Below are 21,531 nucleotides of genomic sequence, written 5' to 3' on the forward strand. Positions count from 1 at the left end.
TTCAAATCCCCGAGCTGACAAGGAACAAAATCTGTCGTTCTGCCCTTGAACAGGCAGTTAACCCACTGTTCCTAGGCCGTCATTGAAAATAAGAATTTGTTCTTAACTGACTTGCCTAGTAAAATAAAGGTTAAATAAAAAATAAATAAAAATTGTCAGGAAAACAGTAGTCCATCACTGTAAACATGTTGTGATTCTACAAAGATTGTTATCTGTTATTATCAAGTTGATATTTAATTTAATTTAATTTATTTATTTATTTTGCTCCTTTGCACCCCATTATTTTTATTTCTACTTTGCACATTCTTCCATTGCAAAACTACCATTCCAGTGTTTTACTTGCTATATTGTATTTACTTTGCCACCATGGCCTTTTTTGCCTTTACCTCCCTTCTCACCTAATTTGCTCACATTGTATATAGACTTGTTTTTTTACTGTATTATTGACTGTATGTTTGTTTTACTCCATGTGTAACTCTGTGTCGTTGTATGTGTCGAACTGCTTTGCTTTATCTTGGCCAGGTCTCAATTGTAAATGAGAACTTGTTCTCAACTTGCTTACCTGGTTAAATAAAGGTGAAATAAAAAAATAAAAAATAATAACAGATCATATCAAGTAGTAATGGCAAACATTTTCTATGGTAGAAGATGACATTTCTATATATGCCTTTGACAATTTCAAAATGGACTTGATTGACACTCAACATGACCCATGGAAAATGTAGGCTACTAAAAAAAATTACATAATTCCGAAATTAGATAGCTAACAGTGGGTCAACATTAATTCATGGATTTGTTGCATTGAGATCACAACTTTTTAATGTAAGTCTACTCTAGATTGGCTATTACAGATCCATTACAATGCTGAAAAAAACTCAATATAAAGTGCCAGTATAAACTGACTGTCTACATTTATGTCTTAACGTGCTGTCATATTAATTAGATAATTTACTGTTTCTTTGAAATTATTTTCAAGTGAGAGATACCTCAATGGTACCGTTATATGTGATACTCTTGAAAGGCAACAAGACTGGTCTCTCCCTAAATGTTGCTAATGACATATAAAAAAAACTTTACCCGGTCCATTGAGGGGTGGCTTGTGGACTATTTGTCTTGAGCGGAGTGTAACCCCTTACTGCAAGTGGAAAGGGGAGGAAAGGAGGGCGGAGTAATACCAAGTTGTTTCCCAGCGCAGACTTCAAGCTGAGAAGAAAAAATAGTTTTTCAAAAGTTCCAGGAGGAGACGCACAGCAGCCGCGTCCGAGTTGCGAATGCTATTACGGGATAGGACCTGTACGATTTATACGCCGTTTTTACTTTTAGTTGATTAATGAACTTTTTGAAGATCCCAGACACTGCCTCTTGGAACTTTTATCTCTCGGTGAACTCAAAGGATGTATTACTGCTAAGTTAACACTTCAAAGAGAAGAGTTGGGACAAATTTCCACCGAGATGGGGGGGAATTATAAAGTTTGGATATTTTTAGCAATGTTATTCTTGGTCCATAATTGCGAAGGTAAGGACAATTAATTAATTTGACAGTCACATAAATTTCAATTAATGTTTATGTGAGCTTTTTTCTAAATTTGGCTAGCAGACAAGTCTGGACATATTCTAGCTTTTTCTGGTTTTTCCCTTCACACATTGTTAACGTTACATTTTGTCACCTGTGCGCTGCACCATTTAAATGTCATCATATTGAAGCACATGCCAGACAACATGCTAGCTGATCTCCAGTCTTGGCTACAAAGATTTATTTTAAGCATTTCATTTACAAAAGCATGGTTGGTTGTTAGTGCGGTTCAAAGTTCGATTTCTAACACATACGAAGGCTATTATAACGGGTTAATAACGGATTAACAAGCATTCTTTGTTGTATAGCCTACAGTAAAAGGCTACGAAACTTTGTATTTGCATAATGTTCTTTGTAGTCTGGTAGTGAACAAGGAGGATTCTATCCTGGAATATTTGCCCCCTGAAGTTATTCTATCTTCTAGCAGTGTTGAGTGACAAAGCCCAATGTGTTCAATGGAAGGAAGTTGGGAGGTGTTTTGTGGAGGTTGATACAAATGTTGCATGTTCTATTGTGTGGGTGAGATTTTTGTTTACAGATTGCATCCGATAACAGCAAAGAATCCGCTTGTCTCTGCGGGATTGGTATGAGTCTCTGTGGGTAACTTTTCGAGGCTGATCGCCACGGTGAGAACTTAATTACAAGCGATAGTATGGAGTGCCGCTGGCAGCGCTGTGCCAGCAAGCCCGCAAGAACGGAACGCGGAATGTAACCATTGAAAGAAAGTTACTTCGGGCATTCGTCCACAAGTTGTAGGCTAGAAGCACGGTTCACTCACATAGAAACGGAATTCCATATGCATGTCTTGTATGTCAAGTCTATTATCTTCGTTCGTGAGGGTATAGGGTGAGATTTGTTTGTGAGTGAGTGAAGGGGGGTGATGAGGCAACTTTACCCCCCCCCCCCCCTTATCTGAACAAAGAGCTTTTAACAATTGAACTTTGTTGTTGTGGGGGATGGGATGAGTGCTAGAATATCATTTGACATTATTAAAAAAAGGTCATGCATCTGTCTATGCTGTGTAATAAGCATCCACATATGGCTCACAAACCTTTTGGATGGATGTTTGATGGGGTTGTGAGTTCCAGATCTGTTTGTGCGCGACCTTTGAACTAGGCCTACAGTTGAGAAAGTAACCTATAGGTCTATTTAGTTGACATCCTGTAAAATACAAGTTTATGGTAGCAACATTTGATTGGTTGTATACATGGAAGCTCATAGTTGAACTCTGAATAAATTAATTATCTTGCAATAACCCTGAACATCAATCAACTTGAGTCGGCTACATTACACTGTAATTAAACAAATTATGGAAACCATTCATTGGCTTATAGGCTATGCCTACCCTCAACGAAACGGGTTGGCAGATACTCGTATAGTTATCCCACATAGTCAATAATTACCATATCAAACCTATTATTACTAAAAATGATTTTGAATCTATGAAAAATAAATGGAATCCTATCTCGTTTCCCTGTCTACACCCATCTCAGCATGCATCTGCATTCAGTCGCAGATAACGCTATCAGCTCTTGCCAAGAAAGTAAACATAAGCGTACCCATGTAAGCGGGTGTGTCCATAAAGTGTCCTTTTAACGAGTGGGAAAATGGAACTGTCTAGCCAAGAGCAACATGTTTGAAATCCAGCCCATGGCTTACCGGTATGTTGGAATGATTGATTCTGAACGGAGGAGAAATGTAATTTGATTATATATATATATATATATTTTTTTTAGATGGCCACTTCTCCTCCCACAAATAATATAGGCTGCTCTATCAAATGTCTGGATTAAATGAATATTTCAAACCTGCCCTGAGAAAAGGGCCTGATCACCATGGGTCGGACTCCCTTCATCTCTCCTTCCTCTCCACAGGATTCCGCTGCGTGGATAAATACAGACCTTGTGACAATGGAGGAACGTGCATAGACTCACCCTCGCGATGCATGTAAGTGCAACATCATGTTTTATGGATCACACATGTAGGAAATCACTGCAGGCCTACATTGATCTAAATGGTGACGTGATGGGGAGGAACTCTGGAAAACAGTATAGGCCCAGGCCTATGAGTAGGCTCTCAGGATTAGTTGAGGATTTATGGGTAGAAACGGTTCAAGTAGGCAAGGTTTAGTCATTTGTATCAGTATGCAGAACTTTTATTATTTAGCGTTGGTTAGTAAATCATTGCATTGCAAACTACTAGAGCTGCACTGCGCTCACAATGGGCTGGAACTCAGCCAAGTGCTTGGTGGTTATCGATACAATGTGGACAATGGCACGTGTTTAAGGTGAACATTTGACACGTTGAATGAAATGTTTCAGTCTGCAGTCGAACCACCACTTGGGGTGTAATTTGTGTAATGAACAACACATGGATACATACAGACAGGTTGAATGGAGTGTTCCAGCCTGGACTTGTTTGGCTTGTGACACACCGTTCACACTGGAGTTGCACCTGTTAAAGATGAAGAGCTTTGTGGACCATAAACTACAGTATTAAACTGGTCATAGCATGACTAAGGGGTTCCTTATAAGCAATTCCATGGATTGTTTCGTAACCAGCAGAATTCATTTTGAGAGTTTCCCACGGTTTCTATGTCAGAGAGGTCGTGGTTCCAGTCCTTCGGAGCGAGAGCAACGTGATTGTTATCATGAGAGAGCCCGGGGGCTGCTGTTTTTACTTTCCCGCCTGATTTGGACATGTTCTGTGTGAGCTCTCACCGTCGTTCACAGTGATTAGGGGTCTTTGTTTTTCCAATAGGCGAGGGGGTACGTGGGAAACAATCTCAGTAGTTAGGATAGATACAGTGTGATGATGGCGAGGGGGCTACGTGGGAAACAATCTCAGTAGTTAGGATAGATACAGTGTGATGATGGCGAGGGGGCTACGTGGGAAACAATCTCAGTAGTTAGGATAGATACAGTGTGATGATGGCGAGGGGGCCATTAGGCCTTTTACCATTGGGCCTATAATGCATTAGTGTTTGAAGTTGGACCAGAGCTGAGAATTGGACGGAACAATAACACTTGGTTCCTTTGGTTTTTACTTTTGTCCGATGAGATTGGCTGACAGGCAGCTTCCCTCCACTACAGTCGTTTTTAGGACTTGGTTGGTGACAAGACCACAAGACCCTCACCTTCATGCTACAGTTGAGCCAAAGGCTATATGACATCACCAAGCATCATTCCGATGCTCAGTAGAGTTTCTCAACCAGGCTATATAGTAGCTCCCCATGTAGGCTAGTGATTGACCACTGATTCCACCACAGTAGTCTATACTATAGTTGCTGCTTGCCTAGAACATTCCACACTGCCATCTCATTACTTACATCCCAGTTCTGACCTGTCTGAAAACATGGCCATTGTAAAAGATCAGTCACAGACACCACATAAAGGTATAAAAGTGTCAGGTAGTGTCTGTGTAAACGCACGTGAAGCCAGTCACCAACAAACGACAATATAGTTCTCAAATCATTACCTAAAGCAGGGGAAGCGGTTGGTAAATGTGTAATTGTGTTAATAGCTCCTCAAGCTGTTCTTTGTGAGAGGAGCTCTCTTCTGTTTTCAAACTGCTTAGACTTTCTGGAGCTAAAGACTTGTGTGTCTTCACATAACTCTGCTACCAACTGGCCCATGCTTCAACCTTCTACGGGTCATGACTGTATCATTGGACATAGTTAAACCCTTCTGTGTCTTCACATAACTCTGCTACCAACTGGCCCATGCTTCAACCTTCTACGGGTCATGACTGTATCATTGTACATAGTTAAACCCTTGAACTTGGACCGAGCGTGTTCATTCGTCTCCCAACTCTAATGGCGTCATGTCTCTGGGTTAGTGTTCACTTCTCAGAGAGTGTGTTGTGTGTTCATGATTTGTGTTCCTCAGCTTTTTTTTGGCGCTGTGTGTCTATATGTATGGGGCGTGGAGGGCTATCAATTCATGCGTAATCACCCCTCTGGGTCAGTGTCAACAGCGAGACATAGAAGAGATTCCCAATAGGAAATCTAAATGCCGTACCACACGCCCACAGCAGGGCCATGACCGGGACAGGCAGCGACGCCTCAGCCTGGCCAACGGGGGAGCGGAGTGGTCAAACCAGTCCTAGACAGAGGCGACTGGAGGACCCAGCCCCATCCCCTGGGATCCCAGTGTAACTGGAGAACCACAACAGCAGAAAAGATCCTTTCTTCCCCCAGATACCCGACTGCAACCGTACACCATCAGGAGAGCTGAGAGCTGGGGAGAGGGTGAGAAATGGAAAGGGCACAGGAGAGTGAGGGAGAAATGGAGAGAGAGAGAGAAATAGAAGATAGAGATAAAAGTGGTAGCTTTAGGAAGAAATTGTAGAGCGCTGGTGAGACACGTGAGATTTTACCTGAAAATCACAGAGGGCAAACTAGCCATTAGCTCTCTGTTTGAAATCAACCTGTGGATTTTCCTACCTGATGTTTCAGAGCAGAAGCTGTTGATCAGGCCCTTCTCTGAAGTTGTGCAGCATGGGTATTATTTTCCTCTGTTCTCAGGTGACAGTAATATTCTATCTTTTTTTTATTGTCATTGTTACTGTCCCAGATACCAATGTATCCTCTGTCTGGTTGGCAAACATAAAGACATGATACTAAACTCTCCTCTAAGCCAGAACCATGAAGCTTTGCTCCCTCCCTGTTAGGCCTGTCTGTCTGGCCCCCTCATGGTTCACTGCTGTGGCCCTGTCTGTGTGGCCCCCTCATGGTTCACTGCTGTGGCCCTGTCTGTCTGGCCCCCTCATGGTTCACTGCTGTGGCCCTGTCTGTGTGGCCCCCTCATGGTTCACTGCTGTGGCCCTGTCTGTCTGGCCCCCTCATGGTTCACTGCTGTGGCCCTGTCTGTGTGGTCCCCTCATGGTTCACTGCTGTGGCCCTGTCTGTCTGGCCCCCTCATGGTTCACTGCTGTGGCCCTGTCTGTGTGGCCCCCTCATGGTTCACTGCTGTGGCCCTGTCTGTCTGGCCCCCTCATGGTTCACTGCTGTGGCCCTGTCTGTCTGGCCCTCTCATGGTTCACTGCTGTGGCCCTGTCTGTGTGGCCCCCTCATGGTTCACTGCTGTGGCCCTGTCTAAGGTGAACGAGCAGGGTCTCAGACATGTGTAGTGGATAGCAGATTACAGGAGTAATCCTTCTGGAACCTGTTCCACTGTCTCACTGAGCCAGCATGACGGGTCACTTCTGATAGGTGTAGGGGCTGGCTGGTCTGGCCTGGGCGGGACTACTATGCTGATGCACCTGTAACACTACAACGATCCAAGTGATTTTTTCTTCTTCTCTGAATCATGATAACAGTATATTGGATCCAGTACATTGGCTTCAGGGAATGATACTCCCTGTTGAGTCATAGTTTGAGTCTTAGCTATTCTTTTCTCTTCTCTTGATGCACCTGCTTACATCAGCATCCTGGATGGTTGGGGAAAGTACAAAACATACACACATCATTGGACAGAACGTTGTTGTTCTCTCTGTCCCTCATTCTGTCTCTCTGAATCCCATAATTGAACACAAGACCAAGGGAGCACAAAGCCCAGAGACAGACAGACAGACAGACGTGTGGTGCACTTGATGGTGAAGAGGTTGACTATCACAGAGAGAGTGGCCCTCTAGGTGAGCAGTCAGGGCCACGGGTCCTCTCTGCTCCGCCCTGCCCCCGGGCCGCTGGAGTGTCGGAGATAATTAGGCAGATTGAGAGGGTGACATTCAGAGTGGATCCAGCTGGAAGAATTGTGTGTGTGTGGGGGGGGGGGGCAGCTGGTGGATGTTGTGATGGTAATCCAGTGAAGTCAGATCTTTGACAAAGGGGGTGAAGCGGAGGGCCAGGTGCTGCCATTGAGCGGCCTGCTGGCCGCATGCTGGGAGAGACGGGCTCGTGCGTGGAGGAATGGAGCCGGCCGGCGGACCAGCCCACAGGCCTCCTCTTCTCTGAACATGCTCCCTTTCTCTCTCACTGCTATTGGGGATGAACGCTCTTTGTCTCTGTGTGTTTTTCCCCAGCTCCTCCAACGGTTAATCTATCCTCTGTGTGTTGTGTCTCTCAAAGCCCACAGTGGTGGACCCCACCGCAGATTGCACAATGGCTTCAGATCCTCTGGCAGGGATGGATGGATCTGAAAGATATGTTCTTCTCTCTCTCTCTCTCTCTCTCTCTCTCTCTCTCTCTCTCTCTCTCTCCCCCTCTGTCTGTGAGGCCAGGCGGATGGAGGGATGGAATCTGGCTCTGTGTGTTATTAATAGCTGTGATGTGACCTCAGTAGCAGATTGAGGTCTATAAATTGTAAGTGTTGTGTTTTAATGACCTCCATGGAAGCTCCCGGACTCTTAGAACATGATGAACGAGGGACAGTTGTTCAGTTTCATAGGGAACAGCCACTTCAGCCTGTATGTGTGTGTGTATAGTCTCTGTGTAGTAGGGTCTCTGTGTCCTAGGAGATCTGTGTAGTAGAGTCTCTGTTTAGTAGGGTCTCTGTGTCCTTGGGTCTCTGTGTAGTAGAGTCTCTGTTTAGTAGGATCTCTGTGTCATAGGGTCTCTGTGTAGTAGGGTCTCTGTGTAGTAGGGTCTCTGTGTCCTAGGGTCTCTGTGTAGTAGGGTCTCTGTGTAGTAGGGTATCTGTGTAGTAGGGTCTCTGTGTCCTAGGGTCTCTGTGTAGTAGGGTCTCTGTGTAGTAGAGTGTTATGTGTTAATGTTTGCTTTATTTTCAGTTGCCATGAGGAAAGAAAGAACTGAGCAGAATTCAGAGTATCCTCATGAAAAATGCATCAGGTTCTGTTGAATGTGATTATTGTCATTTAGATCCAAACCAGATAGACCAGGGATTTGATTTGATTTGGATGGGTAACTGGCGGTCACTCAATTAGCCCTGGTCAGCAAACATATTTTAGATTGTAAGTTAGTCTTGCGGCCAGCTATCTAAACTTGTAGTAATCACGGTAGAATTACCGACCGGGAGGCCCCCATTGATTTTGTTAGTCAATCTCAGTCAGATATCATATTAAAAACTGCAAACATTTCTCTCCGCCCCATATGGCAAAATGAGTAGAATTGCAGGAAATGAACTGTAAAACGTCAAATTTCGCTTAGGGCCCCCAAAAGGTTGCATGTGTGGGTATGGATGCAGGTATGCAGACCCCCCCATGACGAGTTCAGCGTTTTGTGACCCCCGCCCCCATTAAAGTTGCCCATCCCTGACATGTAATCCTGTACAGTACCCCTGAACAGAGCCAGTTCACCTTGGAAGAGAGATGTACACACATTCCCCACTCACTGGGCACAGATGTCATTTCAACAACAGTTTTGATGTACATTTGGTTGAGTTGTCAACTAACATGAATTCAACATGAAATCAACAAAAAAGTTCACCATGTCATTGGATTTAGGTACAAAAAAAGAAAATGAATTCCCTTACGTTGATGACTTACGTTGATGACTTTTTGCAAATCCAATCAGTTTTCCATGTTGATTAAACGTCATCACACTGATTTTGTTTTGTTGCAATGACGTGGAAACAATGTTAACTCAACAACAACAACAGTCACACGGTGACAGGCAGAGCGAAGCAGGCAGAGCGAAGCAGGCAGACAACACAGTTAGTTATTACTGTTGGCTTTGCCCGGAACACCTTGGGACTGGTAGTGTTTTCTCTGGCGTCTTCACGCTGGATGAGAGAGGAATGCTTTAGTGAGATTCCTCCTTTCCACTCTGCTGCTCCTCTCAGCCCATTCACCCCTGTATCTCATGTGTCCTGCTCACCTCCAGCCTGTTCACCCCTGCACATCTCATCTCAGTGTATTGTCCTGCTCACCTCCAGCCTGTTCACCCCTGCAGTCATCTCAGTGTATTGTCCTGCTCACCTCCAGCCCCTGCACTGCAGTCATCTCAGTGTATTGTCCTGCTCACCTCCAGCCCGTTCACCCCTGTAGGCATCTCAGTGTATTGTCCTGCTCACCTCCAGCCCGTTCACCCCTGCAGTCATCTCAGTGTATTGTCCTGCTCACCTCCAGCCTGTTCACCCCTGCAGTCATCTCAGTGTATTGTCCTGCTCACCTCCAGCCTGTTCACCCCTGCAGTCATCTCAGTGTATTGTCCTGCTCACCTCCAGCCTGTTCACCCCTGCAGTCATCTCAGTGTATTGTCCTGCTCACCTCCAGCCCGCTCACCTTCAGCCCCCTGCACTCATCTCAGTGTATTGTCCTGCTCACCTCCAGCCTCAGTGTCACCTGCTCACCTCCAGCCTGTTCACTCATCTCTCAGTGTATTGTCCTGCTCACCTCCAGCCTGTTCACCCCTGCAGTCATCTCAGTGTATTGTCCTGCTCACCTCCAGCCCGTTCAGTCATCTCAGTGTATTGTCCTGCTCACCTGCCCGTAGGCATCTCAGTGTATTGTCCTGCTCACCTCCAGCCTGTTCACCCCTGCAGTCATCTCAGTGTATTGTCCTGCTCACCTCCAGCCCGTTCACCCCTGCAGTCATCTCAGTGTATTGTCCTGCTCACCTCCAGCCCGTTCACCCCTGTAGGCATCTCAGTGTATTGTCCTGCTCACCTCCAGCCTGTTCACCCCTGCAGTCATCTCAGTGTATTGTCCTGCTCACCTCCAGCCCGTTCACCCCTGCACTCATCTCAGTGTATTGTCCTGCTCACCTCCAGCCACCCCTGCAGTCATCTCACCCCTGCAGTCATCTCAGTGTATTGTCCTGTCATCTCAGTGTATTGTCCTGCTCACCTCCAGCCTGTTCACCCCTGCAGTCATCTCAGTGTATTGTCCTGCTCACCTCCAGCCTGTTCACCCCTGCAGTCATCTCAGTGTATTGTCCTGCTCACCTCCAGCCCGTTCACCCCTGCAGTCATCTCAGTGTATTGTCCTGCTCACCTCCAGCCTGTTCCTGCTCACCCCTGCACTCATCATCTCAGTGTATTGTCCTGCTCACCTCCAGCCCGTTCACCCCTGCAGTCATCTCAGTGTATTGTCCTGCTCACCTCCAGCCCGTTCACCCCTGCAGTCATCTCAGTGTATTGTCCTGCTCACCTCCAGCCCGTTCACCCCTGCAGTCATCTCAGTGTATTGTCCTGCTCACCTCCAGCCCGTTCACCCCTGCAGTCATCTCAGTGTATTGTCCTGCTCACCTCCAGCCCGTTCACCCCTGCAGTCATCTCAGTGTATTGTCCTGCTCACCTCCAGCCCGTTCACCCCTGCAGTCATCTCAGTGTATTGTCCTGCTCACCTCCAGCCTCGTTCACCCCTGCAGTCATCTCAGTGTATTGTCCTGCTCACCTCCAGCCCGTTCACCCCTGCAGTCATCTCAGTGTATTGTCCTGCTCACCTCCAGCCCGTTCACCCCTGCAGTCATCTCAGTGTATTGTCCTGCTCACCTCCAGCCCGTTCACCCCTGCAGTCATCTCAGTGTATTGTCCTGCTCACCTCCAGCCCGTTCACCCCTGCAGTCATCTCAGTGTATTGTCCTGCTCACCTCCAGCCTGTTCACCCCTGCAGTCATCTCAGTGTATTGTCCTGCTCACCTCCAGCCCGTTCACCCCTGCAGTCATCTCAGTGTATTGTCCTGCTCACCTCCAGCCTGTTCACCCCTGCACTCATCTCAGGAATGCTTCAAAAACCATGACCACAGGCTCTCATTTAAAATGCCAGGATTGGAATGACTGGTGGGATAGATAGACAATTAGGTTCTCTCACGCCAACATGCAGCGGGAGGGAACCACAGATCGCTCCTGTCTGGTTGACAGGCAGATTGAGCCGTCCCCAGTCCGTCATGTCGGGAGGAGATCACTGACTCCATGGGTGAATCTCAATTGTGTTTCTTGATTCCTTGCATCTTCTTCCCTCACCTCCTCAGAACGCATCCATGAGAGAGGATCCATGGAGTCAAGTAAACACAATTGAGATTCACTCCCAAGGAACCTGTGGATTCAGCTTGTTGGACCTGTAGATAAGATTCGAGGTGGTTGTATATCTAAGGGAAGATGACCTGTATCTATCTGAGACAGTGGTGATTGGGTCTGAGCAGAGAGAGGAGGTAGCGGGTAGAAGGGGGTTTATCCCCACTGCTCCTGGGTCATGGGGGCTGGAGGAGAACTGGGGGCTGTGGTTCCCAGGCCCTATCAGAGGAAGTGGTGCCTTCTGACCCGCTCTCATACGCACATCCTGACTGTCTGTGCAGCTTAAAGCAGCTTCCTCACTGCTCTCTGCCCTCCTCCTCCTTGACCCCTCCATCCACACTGACCACAATACCACCAACAACGTCCCCTACGCAATCATGTTACTGCCACAACTCATCATCAGGGATTGTGGTACAACTTGCCTGCTTGTTTTTCTCATGTGAACCCTTCATGTTTTGTGTTTGGAATCTCTACTAAGAACAAACACTGACTCACACGCACACAGCACTCAGACACATGCACACAGCACTCAGATACATGCACACAGCACTCAGACACATGCACACAGCACTCAGACACATGCACACAGCACTCAGACACATGCACACAGCACTCAGACACATGCACACAGCACTCAGACACATGCACACAGCACTCAGACACATGCACACAGCACTCTGACACATGCACACAGCACTCAGACACAGGGACACAGAGACACAGACACTCAACTGAGATAATCATTGTCAGACTGTCCATTACTGTGTGGCCCAAAGAGGAAGAAAATATGCAATGAAGTCCTATATTATTACTACATTATGCTTCAGTCCCTATATGTCTAAATCTCGTGCTTAGATAGGGACAGGCCTTCCTCTGATGTCTCATCCCCTGCTTGTTTCTCTTTCTGCTGGGAGACTACGGCTTCTAAAGAGACATGTAATTGGAATAGCTGAGGTTGAGCCCAGCCGATTGAGATTCCTCCCCGTGTTCCCCTCCCTCTCCTCTCAGACCCAGACTAGCTGAGGAGAGGAAGGGATGAGTGCCTCCCTCAGACAACCAGAGGAAAGGCAAGCACATTTTCCACAACACAGAAATGTGTTAATGTAGCCGCCGAGCAGCAGGGTGCATTAAAGCTGCAATATCTAACTTTTTGGGCGATCTGGGCGATCAGTTATAGATCTGTCATTCTCATTGAAAGCAAGTCAAAGACGCAGTAGATCTGTTCTATGTGTGCTCTTTCTATGCTTCCCACTCTTAAATCTAGTTTTATTTTCGATTTTGCACACCAGCTTCAAACAGCTGAAAATACAATATTTTTGGTTATAGAAAGGATATTTCACAGAGGTTTAGATGGTACAATGATTCTCTACACTATATTTGCTTGTTTTGTCACATTAACTGAAATGTTGGCGAACTATTCAAATTTTAGCAACCAGGAAATGGTGGAGCGATTTCTGCATCGTCCATCTTTTTAAAGTAGATAGAAACCAGACACGGTTACAGAAAGATACAAGTCGAATCCCACGTTGTCGAGTGTTTGTTTTGGTGTTTATGAGATGTTGGAGGAGATAGAAGTGAGGACCTCACCCTTCATCTTAATGTTCTCCAGCGATTTGTTGGTGAGAGTGCTTGAGATAACGGACATTCTTTGGCCTTTTTCCTAGCGTTCTCCCCCAGGTTTCTTATCACGGTGGAAGATAGTCCCTGTCTTGTAAACATACCTCCAACGACTCTGATTCTCACACAGCATTTCTCCTGTAAAACGGTCTGCTCTGTGCTGGTCTGTTTGGTTTGGACTCCACATTCTAATCCATCAACCTGTCTTCATAAAAGCTTTTGTTTGAACATATTGGAATCCATTCATTGCTCTCTCCCAAAGTCATTGTGAAATAAATGTTCACCGAGGAGTAGAATGGCCAACTATGATAAATGAACTTGGTCTTTGGATTGGAACAAATGCTGTCTCATCATCATTAGTCACATTTAGGCCTGGCTATACATTATTCCTGAATGAACTTGGAACCAGCACAGTGAGAAACAGGCAAGATATTGGAAGGGAAGTTCTGTCATTTCATGATGTGGAATCATTTGTTGAGAAACTCTGTGAGGAAGTTGATTTTTGAAGTTGCCTTTTGTGCTGGAAAAATTCCCTTTTATTTTCTCAGGCTTTGCAGCAGTCTGGTTCAGTTTAGGTGGTGGGGTGGGGTTCTGTGGTGGAGCACGTTGAGAAGAATGCTTTGGAAGACCTCGACCCTGGGATGCATGTGATGCGGTTATGGACGTCTGCTTTGCTATTCAAACTATTTCAGGGAGGTTTTTTTCCAGAAGAAAAGGTGTTGACATTTGAGGTATTTCTTAAGATATCGACTTTAGTGTTGCATTGTCTCCTAAAGAATTAGTGTCTTCATTTCAGTTTAATGTGAGGTAAATGTGTGTGTTTACTGCATTACTGAGCCCTTATTTACACAATTGCAGACATGTGTCACGCCAAGGTACAAAAATGCACCATGTCGTCTTCTGACCAGAGAAAACAAGGAGTTACAAAGAGCATTGAGACGAGCAAAGCCACAGGAGTTTGAAATACACTGATAGGCCCATGTGTTCTTGTCCTCTCGAGGGTTAAGAGCGTTTAGTGACAGCTTTTTTCTGCTCAGATTCATATTTGCTTTTCTCTAAGAGGAGGTTAATTGTCTTAATGTTCACATGGTTAATATTCATGCCATGGGGGCGCTCCACAAACCTCCCTCTGCTCGTTTCAATACCTCCATTGTCTGTCGCCAAGCACCATTGTTCAATAAAACGTTGGACTTTAAACTGGGAAACTCTGGTACACACATCCTTTTATAGTTGATCATGGTCATTCTGTTTGATCTGGTCACTCACTGAACTCTAAGTTACCTGTACATACGGTATGTTATCCAGAACTTTACAAACTGTCTTCACAGAACCCTCTGTCTCTCCCAAATGCCCCCCTCACCTCTCACCCTCTCCCCAACCATGGGTTACTGTTGCCAGGCTACAGCTGAGATCTGTTGGTCCGTGTAAGCTCAGGCCTGAAAGACTGTCTGTTTGGGTCACTGCCCCTCCTCCCTCCCTCCCTCCACTCCGCTCCATCCCCCCCCCACACACAATGGAGTTCTGACTACTTTAGCTCTTTTATTTGGCCCACAGAACTCTCCCCTACCCCCAACCTGTTGGCTCCTCTCTGAGAAAGAGGAGAGCAGGGAGAGAGAGAGGAGAGGGGGTGTTGGGGGAGGAGGATCTCTTCTTGTTGGCAGTGTGGTGTCAGTATGGACTCTCACAAAGAAATAAGAAATGGGGCTGCTGGTTCCTGCTGGTGGTGGTGGTGATGGTGATGGTGGTGTTGATGATGGTTGTGGTGGTAGTGATGGGGGTGGTGGTGCTGATGGTGGTGCTGATGGTGGTGGTGATGGTGGTGGGAGTTTGCCTGACGGGGGCTGTGCTTTGCTGTGGGCAGAACAAAAAATAAATAAAAATAGGGACTTTTGTTGGAGGTTACCAAATTCCCATACCTTCATAAATTCCTCCCAGAGCAAGCTCACAACAAGGGAAGGAAAAAACTTCCATGACAGTCTTCAGAAGTGTTGAGGTTGAAGGTTCCTTCCTTCCTGCTGAAGGGGATGACAAGATGGTGGCCCTGCTGTGCTTTCTATCCTGTTATTGTTATTGTCCATCTGTCTTGTATGGGCTTTTGGTTGGTTCACAATACCATCCATACTTGTTGCTCTGTAAGCCGTGACCGTGGTGTGTCGAACCGTGTCATAGATTACTGCGTGACGTCCACAGGTGAGCTGGCCTGCGACCCCTGTGTCAGGCTGGGTGTCTGAGAGGGTGGGCTCAGGTTACCTTGCACAATGACCTACAGAGCAGAAAACGTGTCTCTGGGTTACTGTCACTCACACGGGCTGAACGGAGGTGTCCTGATTTACTCACATAAATCACGTCTCCTTTAGGAACACATGCTCAGCCTGAACACAGGGAAATCACCAAACGTCTGCTTTTCAACATGTAAAACATAGGAGTTACTAATGGGTCTTTGCGGTAGGTCTGTCCCGGTCCCTTGATGTTGTTCAGAAGTCTCCCCCATAAAGTGTAGAACGTTGGAGTAGCTCAATGTCATTGTCACCTGTTTTGTCATTTCCCAGTGGATCCCCAGCCTTGTGATGGGCTCACCATACTGCCTCCCTCCTCTTCCAGCAGCTATAGTGGTTGTAAGTTCCTGCCTGTGTTTGGATGTGTACTGTGGTGTTTCTTTGCATGTGTGCGCACATTATACCATGTGAATATTTGCATTGATTTTGTTGTCGTTGGTGCCCTTTTGGTTGAAGGTGTAAAAAGTAACTCCATTGCATGTGAGTGTTTGTGAAGTAACGTCGTGTGTGTGTTGGTGTTCGTGCCTCGTCTACCAGCCAGGCAGAATAGCTTCATTGTTCCAGCAAGAGTAAAGTAAAGCCCTGGCAGAGTGGACCAACACCAGACAGCCTGAGTCTCTCTGACAGATGTGGACAGATGCATGGTGCTGGCTGGGGCTGAGTGGGGCTGCAGCTGGCGTTAACCCTCAGGTCTGTTGTGACGTGAGGAGATTACCCTGCTCTTCTGGCCCCGGGCCCCGCTGCACCCCACAGACCTCCCCCTCGTCTGGCTCTGGCGCACTCTCTTCCTCAAAGGTCAGGAGTCAGCCCTCAGTAAATCTTGACAGAGGTTGCGCAACACCCCCCCCTCCCCCCACACACACACACCTGCTCTCTCCACATCCCACCACTAAACACTTAACACCCCCTGGCTCTGGTCGAAGGTCCAGCAGCTACTGCTCTGCTAGGCTACACTACAGCAGTCTCAGTGGACAAGCACTTTCACAACAGTGGTGGAATCCAGATGGCTGTAAAAGTCTGAACTGAACTCCCAGATTCTGATAAGGCTGCATGACTGAACCACAGGTGCAGGACAAAATAGCGCCCTCCACAGCAACGAGACTGACAGAACCCTGGTTTAGTTCTGTGTTCCGGGAGTAGCATGTTGACAATGGCCAAGGCCCTACACAAAAGAATGTGTGTTTTGGCTGCTGGACTCTGTGTGTTTTTAAAGGAAAGCAAACAATCTCTCCACTGCATTCCCTCCTGCTCTACCGCTGCTGCTGCTCAATCACACACACACACACACACACACACACACACACACTGATTTATTCTCACATTCCAGTCATACTCTTTCACCCTTACTTCCTGAATTGTAACATCTCTCGGTCAGTGTTATCCACACATTATGCATCTCTCTCCACAGTCATCGGTTGAGATTCTCCTCTCTTCCTTAAACTTTTAACTGCCGTAACAACAGAATAGAAGTCAAAAAGATTTGAGTGTGACTGCCCGGGTCTCATTCACTGTGCCTCAGACAAACACACACACATACAGTCTCACATCCGCTAGTTTCTAGAAGCAGCTGTTATTCCCTGTCTGTCTGTCTGTCCAGGAGAGTTGTGATTCCCTGTCTGTCTGTCTGTCCAGGAGAGTTGTTATTCCCTGTCTGTCTGTCTGTCCAGGAGAGTTGTGATTCCCTGTCTGTCTGTCTGTCCAGGAGAGTTGTGATTCCCTGTCTGTCTGTCTGTCCAGGAGAGTTGTGATTCCCTGTCTGTCTGTCTGTCCAGGAGAGTTGTGATTCCCTGTCTGTCTGTCTGTCCAGGAGAGTTGTGATTCCCTGTCTGTCTGTCCAGGAGAGTTGTGATTCCCTGTCTGTCTGTCTGTCCAGGAGAGTTGTTATTCCCTGTCTGTCTGTCTGTCTGTCTGTCCAGGAGAGTTGTGATTCCCTGTCTGTCTGTCTGTCCAGGAGAGTTGTGATTCCCTGTCTGTCTGTCCAGGAGAGTTGTGATTCCCTGTCTGTCTGTCTGTCCAGGAGAGTTGTTATTCCCTGTCTGTCTGTCTGTCCAGGAGAGTTGTTATTCCCTGTCTGTCTGTCTGTCTGTCCAGGAGAGTTGTGATTCCCTGTCTGTCTGTCTGTCCAGGAGAGTTGTGATTCCCTGTCTGTCTGTCTGTCCAGGAGAGTTGTGATTCCCTGTCTGTCTGTCCAGGAGAGTTGTGATTCCCTGTCTGTCTGTCTGTCCAGGAGAGTTGTGATTCCCTGTCTGTCCAGGAGAGTTGTGATTCCCTGTCTGTCTGTCCAGGAGAGTTGTGAAGGCCTTTAGAACAGAACAACAGGCCGTAAAAGATGGCTGTTCTTTCTTCAGCGTTTTAAATGGCCACAGCACAGAATGGCCACAGAAGAGTTTGAGTGTCAGTCTGTGTTGTTAGTTTTAAAACCTCCAAGCGGTTCCCCTTCCCCTCCTCAGTCCGTCCAGTTCTCTCTTTGTGCCGACGCAGCCCTGTCCGCGTTTCATTTTCTTCCTGGGTGACACCCTAGATTCCAGACAAAGTTCATTTGCTTCTAAATAAACTCAGCCAAGCCATGACAAATAGCAAAGGGGACGAAGGCTTGGGAGGGAGGGGCAGGGTGGGAGGTGAGGCTTGCTCGTTCGTCTGTGAGGTTGCCAGGGCAACAGGGATATGGGATTCAGAGAGAGTGTTTTCAGAGCAGGGGACGAGGGATTACAGGAAATATGACATGACATTCTCTCTGGACCAGACCCCCTCTAAACCCCACCCATACCCTCCCAAAGACATTCTCTCTCCAACAGAATCCCCCAACCCCCGCCTTCCCTTCCCACAACCACCCACATCCCCCAGCCAGCTCCGCCCCCTCCTTTCCACAGCCTGACTGACATTATCATTACAATCAGACTGGTGACCTTTGACATCTGACCTCCCAGCGTGTGAGTGGGTTCATAGGGAAAACCAGGTCTATGCTGCAGGAGCTTTGGGACACGGAGGAGTAGCCGTGGAAACTAAGAGGGACCTCTCCCCCCTCTTTCTCTCTCTCTCTCTCTCTCTCTCTCTCTCTCTCTCTCTCTCTCTCTCTCTCTCGCTCCTCTCTCTCTCCATATTGCTGCTCTAGCTCTTCTTCCATGTAGAGGAGCATAACTCTCCCAGGCCCCAACACTGTCCCAACTGCCAAGAACCATTATGTTTTTGCTGTAATGGCAGTTTTGTTCAAAATGACCGGTTATCTAATTAATCAGAGCGGCGTACTTGAATAATCTGGTAATTCTTCTCAGCATGTCATTGAAAGTGTAGAGGGGAAACAAATTGTCTGAGGAGGACTTTCCTGGGTTTCTCTGGATTTTAGGTCCGGTGTGTGTGTGTCTCTACGGCTGCACATTCATGTGGGTGTGCCTGCCTCTCCATGCTGAGCCCTGTGGCTTCTCAGTCTCGCCATTGTCATGTCAGGTAGAAAGGAAGGCCACAGAACACTGAGCAGTCTTGTTTTTAGGAAGCGGAGCAGAGCAGCCAGTGGAACACAGTGTATTAGAGAGACAGAGCAGACCGGCTCAGTATTCAGCACACAGGGCCTGGTAACCCACAAGAAGAGTGGCCCCTACGGGTCAGGAACAGCTCCTCCTCCCCCTGCACTAGCCTCAGGCCCCCCAGTCAGAGAGCAGAGTCAGAAAAGCAGATTGCGGGAGGAGAGAGAGAGTAGGTCACAAAAGATGCACAAAAAGTAACAGAGATGATTTACCCCCTCCTGCAAACAAGAAGAGGAAAAGCCATGGTTGTTTTCTGCCTGGGGGTTATATTACAGTGAAATAGGAGAGCGGGCCCGGAGGGAGGGCCAGGTCCCAGCCATCACTTCCATGTCATCAGCTTCAAACGACCTGTTTGAAGTGGGAGCCAATTCCCGGTCCTATCCCTTTCGCCGGACCGGGCTCCCTTTCCCTGGGTGGATGTAGGGTTATCTACCTATCACACTGGCCTCCCTCTCAAACAGACCCCAATAGGTACTGCTTCGCTGAGCTCTCCCTCCCCTGGGGCCCCTGGAGTAGGCCACAGGAAACCTGTTGTTTATCTCACCCTACCTGCACACTTTTAGTTCAGGCTTTAGTCGTCCATCAAGATGGTGTGATGCGTTACTGGAAAACAACCACTAGGAAGAGGCCCAGGAAGCAGAGACATTTATTTCTCACCTAGTCTTTAGAATCGTTCCAAAGCAGCTCTCAGTCAATGAAATGTTGTTGTGTTAGTGGAGTCCTGGTCCCTAATGTCTGCATCTCTCATAGGTCAGCTATGTCACAGGTGGTCTAAGCTGCTGGTTTTGGGCGTGCTTGTTTCAACGTACGAGGGGAAAAGTGAGAGCTGAAGTGCGGAAAAGGAGTAATGGTGGAAGAATGTGAACTGGCATGGAGAGAGTGATGCTTTCCAGCTGGGAACAACAGAGGGAGAGGGAAACGGAGAAGAGTGCATGTCTTGTCTTTTACAGACAAGAGAGAAAGACAATGACTGATAGCTTACATCTGTTTCCGAATTAGAAATGGTGTGTGTAATGTGTATGTGTGTGTGTGTGCTTGCAGTATAAATATTCAGACTGAATGGAACCTGAATGGAACCCACCCAGCCCAGGGCCAAGGGGACTGACTCCTTCCAGGGTCTGAGTCAGAGTCAGGGGCGCCTGCCAAGGTGTCTGTCAGGGGGTGGAGCAGGAACAGGGAGGGAGCTGGGAACGGGGTTGCCTGCCTGGCTTTTGGCTGGAAAATCACACTGATGTAGTTCTAGTTAGTTTCACTTCTCTCCCAACAGCCTCAGCTCTGAGGCCTGCTGCTCTGCTGCCAGTCTGTCAGTCTAACCTAGGGTCTAACATGCTGTGTTCCGTATTTGTGTCCAGATGCCGGCCGGGGTACATCGGCCCTCTGTGCCAAAGCCTGGACCCCTGTCACCGGTCGCCATGCCTCAATGGAGCCGCCTGCAAGAGCCAGGTGGCCAACGGAATGCCACAATTCACCTGTGTGTGCCAGAGAGGGTTCAGAGGTACGTCTGTCTGTCCGTGTAGATCAGTGTTTCCTGAGAGAGTGGTGTGGGAAAGAGCTGATCTGTGCGCATTTATGTGCATTATGCAAGAACATTTATGAGAGGCAGTTGAAGGCTCATGCCTGCTTATAACAAGTTATAAAGCATATGTTAGGTTTAGGTGTTAACTAAAATGTTCATAATGAGACATTGCATCCCTTATCTATCCTCAGGTCAAGACTGCTCCCTCATCGACGCCTGTGCCACCAGCCCCTGTGCCAATGGTGCCCGCTGTGCCAGTTGGAATAACCACTATAACTGTTCCTGCCCGCCCGGGTTCCAGGGGAAGAACTGCCGCAACGATATCGACGAGTGCCGCAAGTCTGGCGTCTGTCTCAACGCAGGCCTCTGCATGAACACCCATGGTTCCTTCCGCTGCCAGTGCCCACCTGGGTACAGCGGGCGCACCTGCGAGGTGTCCTCCCTGCCCTGCGCCCCCTCCCAGTGCATCAACGGGGGCACCTGCCGCCCGACCGGAGATCACACCTACGACTGTGCTTGCCTGCCAGGTAAACTGTTTGGCTCGTAAACCGGACCACACACACACACACACACACACACATTGCCTCAACACAGACCCCAGAGCCCCGCCAGCCACTATAAACCCCAGGTCTTTCTCAGGGTTCCCCAGGCAGGCTGTCTGACGTAGCTACTAGAGCTGTCTGGTGGGATGTGGATCTACTCCCCTGTCTTTCTCAGGGTTCCCCAGGCAGGCTGTCTGACGTAGCTGCTAGAGCTGTCTGGTGGGATGTGGATCTACTCCCCTGTCTTTCTCAGGTTTCCCCAGGCAGGCTGTCTGACGTAGCTGCTAGAGCTGTCTGGTGGGATGTGGATCTACTCCCCTGTCTTTCTCAGGGTTCCCCAGGCAGGCTGTCTGACGTAGCTACTAGAGCTGTCTGGTGGGATGTGGATCTACTCCCCTATCTTTCTCAGGGTTCCCCAGGCAGGCTGTCTGACGTAGCTACTAGAGCTGTCTGGTGGGATGTGGATCTACTCCCCTGTCTTTCTCAGGGTTCCCCAGGCAGGCTGTCTGACGTAGCTGCTAGAGCTGTCTGGTGGGATGTGGATCTACTCCCCTGTCTTTCTCAGGGTTCCC

The 21,531-nt window shown here is 47.8% G+C and overlaps 1 protein-coding gene across 1 annotated transcript in view; it reads left to right on the plus strand.

The window, feature by feature from the left end:
- The first annotated feature begins 1,203 nt into the window (after nt 1–1,203).
- The window catches only part of LOC135559591 (neurogenic locus notch homolog protein 2-like), a 48,214-nt gene continuing 27,886 nt past the window's right edge, over nt 1,204–21,531 (plus strand). Inside the window, exons 1-4 of the mRNA XM_065010135.1 lie at nt 1,204–1,516; nt 3,448–3,520; nt 20,254–20,396; nt 20,609–20,944. Coding sequence (XP_064866207.1) covers nt 1,453–1,516; nt 3,448–3,520; nt 20,254–20,396; nt 20,609–20,944 — 616 coding nt within the window. The 5' untranslated portion in view covers nt 1,204–1,452. The remainder of the gene's footprint in view (nt 1,517–3,447; nt 3,521–20,253; nt 20,397–20,608; nt 20,945–21,531) is intronic.

The sequence above is a fragment of the Oncorhynchus nerka genome, linkage group LG26 (genome assembly GCF_034236695.1).
Source record: "Oncorhynchus nerka isolate Pitt River linkage group LG26, Oner_Uvic_2.0, whole genome shotgun sequence".
NCBI lineage: Eukaryota > Metazoa > Chordata > Actinopteri > Salmoniformes > Salmonidae > Oncorhynchus > Oncorhynchus nerka.